At 38.1% G+C, this 8,027-nt stretch overlaps 1 protein-coding gene across 7 annotated transcripts in view; it reads left to right on the plus strand.

Moving 5' to 3' along the window:
• IFT88 (intraflagellar transport 88) overlaps positions 1-3,099 on the plus strand; it is a 134,310-nt gene extending 131,211 nt beyond the window's left edge. For all 7 annotated transcript variants that reach the window (XM_040447981.1, XM_040447982.1, XM_040447983.1 and 4 more), the window contains 2 exons: positions 2,441-2,551; positions 2,791-3,099. In XM_040447981.1, the coding sequence (XP_040303915.1) occupies positions 2,441-2,551; positions 2,791-2,912 (233 nt within the window). In that variant the 3' untranslated portion in view covers positions 2,913-3,099. The remainder of the gene's footprint in view (positions 1-2,440; positions 2,552-2,790) is intronic.
• Positions 3,100-8,027: the final 4,928 nt, after the last annotated feature.

Genomic DNA, 8,027 nt, shown 5'->3' on the forward strand with positions numbered 1-8,027 from the left:
GGACCGCGAGATCGTGACCTGGCTGAAGTCGGACGCTTAACCGACTGCGCCACCCAGGCGCCCCTATGTGAAGATTTAAATTATGTAATACTCGATACCTCCAAAAGAAGTAATGTAGCACTCTTAAGTTACCCACATATAAAAATAAACTTACTGAAGCCACCACGAAGCATTAGAACCAGAACATTACTGCTCTGCCTACCTGTGTGCTTCTTCCCACTCCGTCTCCTGCCTTCCCCACAGGCAGCCACTATGAGGGTTTTTTTCTGTTTTATGTACATTCAGGTTTATATTTGTTTAGTTTCTTGCCTTTTCACATACAATGTTATCAGGTATGTAGACACTAGATTTAATTTTACCTGTTTTAACCTTTCTAAAAATGGTATCACTCAGTATGTAGTGATCTGACTTTATTCTTCTCACTTAATATGTTTCTAAGGTTAAGTAAACTTAAATAATTTTATGTTTATTGACCAGTTGTATTGTTTCTTTTTTTTTGAGAGTTGTCTGTATACATTGTCCATTTCATGGGGGTATTATTTTTTTCTGGTATAGGTAAGCTTGAAGGATCCTAATTACTCTAAATTCTGTGATTCTGAGATTTTCCCTAATAAAAAGTATCATTTGGAAGTCTTAGTGTTGATTGATAATTCAGATAAATTGATCTCCATATTCTTGTTTTTAGAAGCTATTTTGTGAACTCTTCTCTAGGAAATAGTAACTGTTATTTTTTGCAGTACTGAGATGAATATAATAACCTGATTTATTATTTAGCCGTAAAACCCCACCTAGACTTACAAATGCTTATCGATCCATTTGCACCTCCCCATGTGTGGCAGTGTCACTCCATGAAGTTGATTGAAAATTATGAAATAAGGGTATTCGCAATATATTACCCTCTCTGGCGTTTATAATAGGAAGCGTTTAAAAACTGTATTCATGGTGGCGGCGGGGGGGGCGGGCACCTGGCTGGCTCAGAGGAGCACATGACTCTCAATCTTGGGATCATGGCTTTGAGCCCCACGTTGGGTGTAGAGATTACTTACAAATAAAAATCTTTAAAACAAAAAAATCAGTATTCATGGCTTTTCAAGTTGGACATTTGAAGTTTTTGTACGGAGTTAATTTTTTATTTTTGTAAGGTTTGCTCTTTCCACAGGATTGGAATGCTTTAGTGTGTTGGGATTTCAGAAGGCCTACAGATGTCTGAGGGAATGTGAGAGTTTTGTTTTACTCATTATATGACTTATATCTATATGAAAAGTGAAAAAAGAAATATTGCCTAAAGCAATGGTTTTCAAATTTTTGACCTGAGCTCACTCAAGCACTTTGAAAGATAACCATTTACACCTACAGATGGAAAAGATGAGCTCAACTGTAACAAAAAACTAGGAGCAAAACAAAAACAAAAACAAAAAAACAATGTATAGAACCATTCAGTGCCTAAAACTAAGCATTTCATTTTCCAGGAATAACAATGGGGGGAAATGGTTATGTTTTCCATAAGAATTTAGAGAGAAATTTGGCCACCATTAAAATGTGGGGATCTTAAAGACCATCTTGTTTTAGTTTATTCCCAGAGACATTATCAATAAACTAAAATATAAAGTATAGTCAGAAAAGAAATGATCAGCGGATGTTGATAGACTTCTCTCATTTTTCACTTTTGTGAAGCTCGCATAATAGGAAAAAATAACATTGTGGGAATTTTAAGGGAAGGAAATAAAAACGATGGGGCTAGAGGAGTGTTTCTTTGAAAAATATGATAGAAGTTTGAGGTTAAGAATTACTACCAATGTTTCCTACTACCGCGAGTGTTCGGCCCGGTCTGAAAATCTTCAGTGCTCGGATTGCAGGGCTTCCCATGGCAGCCAGTCCGTGTTTGGATGCTTTTAGTTTTTGGAGTTTGGAGCCCTTTTCGTTTTTCCTCGTACTGAGCCAAAATGTATTCTCCACAGGGCGAATCGAATCCTGACGAAGGTGACTGCGTGGCCTCTGTCCTCTCCTACCTCTTCTGCTGTGTTTCATTTGATGTGGTTTGAGGGCCACTCACCAGCCTTGATCACGAGGTTGATGATACGGCTCATACTGATCTTACGACTTCCTATTTGTTTTTTCCCCAGTTGCTCCTTGTTCTTTACTAGGGATATTCGTCACCGTGGTCTCTAACTTCTCACCAGTCAATCTATAAAATTGGAACCCGTAACTAAGCGTACATGCGAAAGAACGCAAAGACTACTTTCGAGTGCTGTTTTATCTATGTTGCAGATTCCCAAGAAGAGATTCCTTTTCAGTTTCAGAAAACCAGAATTATATCCCTCAGAAGGTGGCCTCCAAATGAAACAACGTGTCTCTTGGCAAATAAGTATACTTTAAGATTCGTAATGCAGTGTTATATTTTCTCAACGTGTTAAATGCATTTTTGTCTTTGTGTTTTCAGATAGTGGCCGGAACTACAGTGCCAGTAGTAAAGGTGAACGACTGAGTGCCAAACTCAGAGCTTTACCTGGGACAAATGAACCTTACGAAAGTAGCAGTAACAAAGAAATAGGCAAGTGCTGGTGTCCCCCACCCGGTTCCTACAGGCATAACAGGCCTGGAGAAGATTTGGTGAGATGGCAAAATGTGGAACTGGGCATTACGAATGTCTTGTGTACAGACGAAATTTTAGATGATCTGGGAGAGCGTTTCTGTTCACTCAGTTCAGTGTAGATTATGAGACTAACTGGTTTCACGTCTGTTTTGTTTTTTCTATATTATTCTAATATAACCATTTATTTTGAAACCTAGATGCCTCCTATGTGGATCCACTGGGCCCTCAAATAGAAAGGCCAAAAACTGCAGCAAGAAAAAGAATTGACGAGGATGATTTTGCTGATGAAGAGTTAGGAGATGATTTGCTTCCAGAATAATAGACACTTAAAATGTTACTTACTAAAGGAAAGAAATTGCCTTATAATACTTATATGAAACTTTGGAATAAATGCCCCAGTTTTAATTTTGTACACTGTCAAAACTTTAAATAAGTGTATTCTGTTCTATGAGATGGGTCTAAGTTTTGTTTTGTTTTATGTGGAATAAAGATATGTGAAAGTAATACTTCAGGCTAGTGAGTTCCTTACTCTTAAAAACATTGACCATACTAAGAAATGCAGTTTGTAGCACTGCCTAGTACCTACATACATGTAAGTATGTGGGCGTGTTCATAAAAATTCACTGTGAGTACTGGAGTGTGTGCTCATACTTTCTGTGATTTCATTAAAACAGTGTTAGCAAGGGGCGCCTGGGTGGCGCAGTCGGTTAAGCGTCCGACTTCAGCCAGGTCACGATCTCGCGGTCCGTGGGTTCGAGCCCCGCATCGGGCTCTGGGCTGATGGCTCAGGGCCTGGAGCCTGTTTCCGATTCTGTGTCTCCCTCTCTCTCTGCCCCTCCCCCATTCATGCTCTGTCTCTCTCTGTCCCAAAAATAAATAAACGTTGAAAAAAAAAATTTAAAAAAAAAACAGTGTTAGCAATGGAAACACTACGTTGATTCCGTGGTTCACAGCCTAGAATATACAGTGTTAGGACATATTGTGGATGAATCTGTAGTTAAACTAAATTACTTGGAGTTTAGAAACTGTTAAGTCTTGGGGCTCCTGGGTGGCTCAGTCAGTTAAGCGTCTTGATTTCGGCTCATGAAATGATCTCACAATTCGTGAGATCGAGCCCGCCATCGGGCTCGGTGCAGAGCCTGCTTAGGATTCTCTTCCTCCTCTCTCTTTGCCCCTCCCCTGCTCACATTCTCTCTCCCTAAATAAATAAATAAACATTTTAAAAAAAGAAAGAAAGAAACTGTTAAGTGTTTGGAAGTTTTGCCTCATGGGGGTTATAATACTGTTGAAAACAGTTATGTTTTGGAGGCAGTTCCAAGTATAGTAAGAGAAAATCAAACCATAACCCTATTGCTCTGCTCTGTGTTTCCTTTCTACCTTCAGGCCAGTGGCATGTACCAGTAGCACTGAGCAAGTCCCCTTCTTGACTTGGGATTTGGGTTGGAGGCCTGGACTTCCTGCGCTTTTCTTCAGCAACGTGTTTGGCTGATCAGCAATGTCCAGGGGAATCGCAATGATGGGGCAGTCGGAAGTGGCTCATCTTTAAAATTCCCTAGAGAGGGTGGACCTACCCATCTTAACATTGTGTCCACAATGTGCACACCACTGTTAGGTGCGGGAAGAAGAAAACCAAAATTAGATCGCAGTTGCTGCTCCCAAGATGTAATGGGGAGGCATTCAACAAGTACACTCAACATCTATGTGCGAGACTCGAGGGATACAGCAGTGTACAGGACAGAACAAGACGCTGCCCTCAAAGAGCTTAAATTCTGGCGGGGAAGAAAGACAATAAATATATATTTTTAAAGGACTTCAGATGTTGCTAAATGCAGTTAATAAGACTCACCCATATGAGGACTTTAGGAGACAAAACAGATGCACATAAGGAAAGGGTAACAAAAATAAAAACAGGGACGGAGAGACAAAACGGAAGAGACTCATAAATATGGAGAACAAACTGAGGGTTATTGGAGGGGTTGTGGGAGGGGGGAGGGGTAATGGGTAAGGGGCACTAAGGAATCTACTCCTGAAGTCATTGTTGCACTATATGCTAACTAGTTTGGATGTAAATTTTAAAAAATAAAAAATTAAATTAAAAAAAGAATATTTACAACATAATGAATAGAAGCAAAGATTTCATCATATCATTTTGTGAAATGGATATATATGCTGTGGTCTTGTACATCTGAGCAAGACAAGGGAATTTATTGCTTGAGTTTTAGAAAGAATTTAAATGCAACTCTCATTATGATATGAATTTGTCTTTACAGGGTGTGAAGGATCCTGAATAAACAGATCATTTACCATGGATTTAGAAATATAATGTTCCAGATATAATTTTGATATATGTAATATATGCAGGTAAATATTTAATTGTATGAAAGTTTACAAAATGGATACGAAAAAGATTCAAGTACAAAAATAAATGAACAAAGAATACAAATAATTAACACAAAATAAAATGCAAACATAGGAAGCTAGAACTCCACCATAAGTTTAAAAGTAAATTAAAACAATTTCAATGTTTTATCAGCAAATATGTGTGTATGTTTAATTAAGAAGTTATGTACACTATAATGATTCCACCCCTGTAAAAAAGTTCACTAAAGAAAGAAGTTGATTTTTTTAATATGGAAAAAATAATAAAATTAAAATAAAATAATAAAATAAAATAAAATAAAAATAAAAATATAAAAGCCTAAGGAGATTTAGGGGCCCCTGGGTGGCTCAGTTGGTCAGCGGCCGACTTTGGCTCAGGTCATGATCTCACGGTTCATGGGTTCGAGCCCCGCATCGGGCTCAGAGCCTGGAGCCTGCTTCGGATTCTGGGTCTCTCTCTCTCTCTCTGCTTCTCCCCGACTCCTGCTCTGTCACTCTCTCAAAGTTAAATAAACATTAAAAAAATTTTTTTTAAAATAAAAGCCTAAGAACATTTAAAGTTAAATCTCCCACAATCTTAGGGTTCTTAGGACACAAAATCCTGCGATAAAGAAGGGCTTTCCACAAATACACAATTTGTCTACCCTTAAGACATTTGCTGTTTTGTGAAGCTATGGGGCAGGAGGCTAGTGATCTAAATTCAGAACCTCCGGTGGGGGCTGACTTGACTCTCCTGCTCTCTTTCACAGCTGAGGAGACAGGTCTGCCAGGCTCTCAGTCAAAAGCCCAGAAGGACAGACAGGAACCAAGGGTGCACTGATTTACAAAAACTGCAACCCGACTCTAGCCCCAGCTCAGTCCCTGACTGGACTGACATCATTAGTCCCAAATCATCTCTGACTAGCTGAAGAAAGAAGTTTCTCTGGTAACAGTATCATTTGCAGCCTCTGTGTTCTTATATATAACATTAGGCATCCAGTAAAAAGCAAAGAGCAAGAAAATGGCCAACAAACATAAAACGTAAATCTAATCAGACCCTTAGATAATCCAGATAATGGATCTATCAGATGGGCTTTAAAATAACTATGATTAGTATATTAAAACAGAGGAAAGATGGACAAAATGAATGAAAAGGTAGAGAATTTCAACAGGATGTTGGAATCTAGGAACAAGAGAAAAACGAAGACCCTAAAATTGAAAGATATCATATTTGAGATTATCTTCTTTGGATGCATTTAACAATATGATGGACACAACAGAAGGCCGGATTCGTGAAAAGGTCATTAGAAAATATCAAAATTGAAGCACGAGTGAAGTAAGTATGGAAAGAATAAAGCAGATGATAAGAGATATTTTGAACATGGTCAGAAGTTTAAATAAGCAGAATAGGGATCTCAGAAAGAGAGGAAAGCACATAGAGGAGACACATTTGAAGAGGTAGCGTCTAGAATTATCTCAAATTGATGCAAGGCATCAACTCACAGGTGTAGGGAGCTCAGTGAACACAATGAGAGTAGATTCAAAAAGAAAACTGCACCCTAGAGGTACACTCGATGCTTAAAACCAAAGATAAAGAAATGCTTTAAAATAGAAAAAAAGAGGGCACACTATCGTAGAGGAACAATAATACGACTTAAGACTGACTTTTCCATAGAAATTATGGAATCAGAAGACAATAAGAATGAGATCTTTAAGGTGCTGAAAGAAGGGGTGCCGGGGTGGCTCAGTTAAGCCTCTGACTCTTGATTTCAGCTCAGGTCGTGATCTTGCGGTTCGTGAGTTCAAGCCCTGCGTTGGGCTCTCCACTGACAGCTTGGAGCCTGCGTGGGATTCTCTCTCCCTCTCTTTCTGGCCCTCCCCTCCTCACACTGTATCTCTCTCTCACACATACATAAGTAAATAAAAATTTTTAAAAATAAATAAAGTGCTGAAAGAAAAAACTCTGCCAACCTAGAATTCTCTTGCAGTGAATATATCTTTCAAATGTTGAGGTTAAAGACTTCTCAGACAAAATCTGAGAAAATTAATTGCCGTAAGACTAGATCTATATAAGAAACACTTTATTTCTACAGGCTAAAGGAAAATTATCCTAGAAAGAAGCATGAAAAGCACCAAATAGTGACTATTTAAAACAACAATAGCAATGATTTGTGGGGTTTTAACATATATAGAGAAAAAAAAGACAATAGTTTCCCAAAGATTAGGAGGAAATATTCATCAGATTGCTCTGAGGTTACTCTATTCCGATAGTGGCAAACTGTAATAAATCAAAGATACGTATTGAAGTCTCTAGAATAACAACTGAAATACAAGAATTTATGTTTAAAAATAGAACAAGAAACAAATATAGAAAGAATGATAAAAATCACCATCTCACAACCACCACAATAGTAACTGATTCAATAATCAGTTGTTCTAAAGCAAGTGGAGGAAAGTTTGATGAGAACAGTATATTTACACAGCCTCAAAGTATTTCCCCACAAATTACTCATTAATTACAAGACGGAAAAATCCTAATTTTGGATAAATTTGGTGGACACCCTCAACTTGTGACCAAAATTAGTATCACTAATAATGGGATGAATTAAAACCATGTGTCTCCTGATGTGATGCTGAGAGTGCCCAAGATTTCTTAGTTGATATTCTTCCCCAAAACACCTAACCTGAACCTACTCATGAGGAAGTATCCCAAATTGAGGAACATCCCCAACATCACTGGCCTGAACTTTTCAAAAATGTTAAGATCATGAAAGACAAGAATGTCAGAGAAACTGCTCCAGATTAAAGGAGACAGACGTGTCAACAAAATGTACTGCATGGTCCTCATTCAGATCCTGGACTGGGGGAAATTTTCTCTAAAGGACACTGTAGGGACAGTTGGTTATATAGGAATAGGTCTATTAGATAATATGACTATTACGTATAAAATTTCCTGGTTTTGATAATTGCACTGTGGTTATATAACTGAATGCCCTTCTTCCTTAGAAATACACACTAAAGTATTTTGGAACAAAGGGTCCTGATATCAGAAAAAAATACAATGATAAATGTGGGA

The sequence above is a fragment of the Herpailurus yagouaroundi genome, unplaced genomic scaffold, assembly GCF_014898765.1.
Source record: "Herpailurus yagouaroundi ecotype Mexico unplaced genomic scaffold, PumYag 197, whole genome shotgun sequence".
Classification (NCBI taxonomy): domain Eukaryota; kingdom Metazoa; phylum Chordata; class Mammalia; order Carnivora; family Felidae; genus Herpailurus; species Herpailurus yagouaroundi.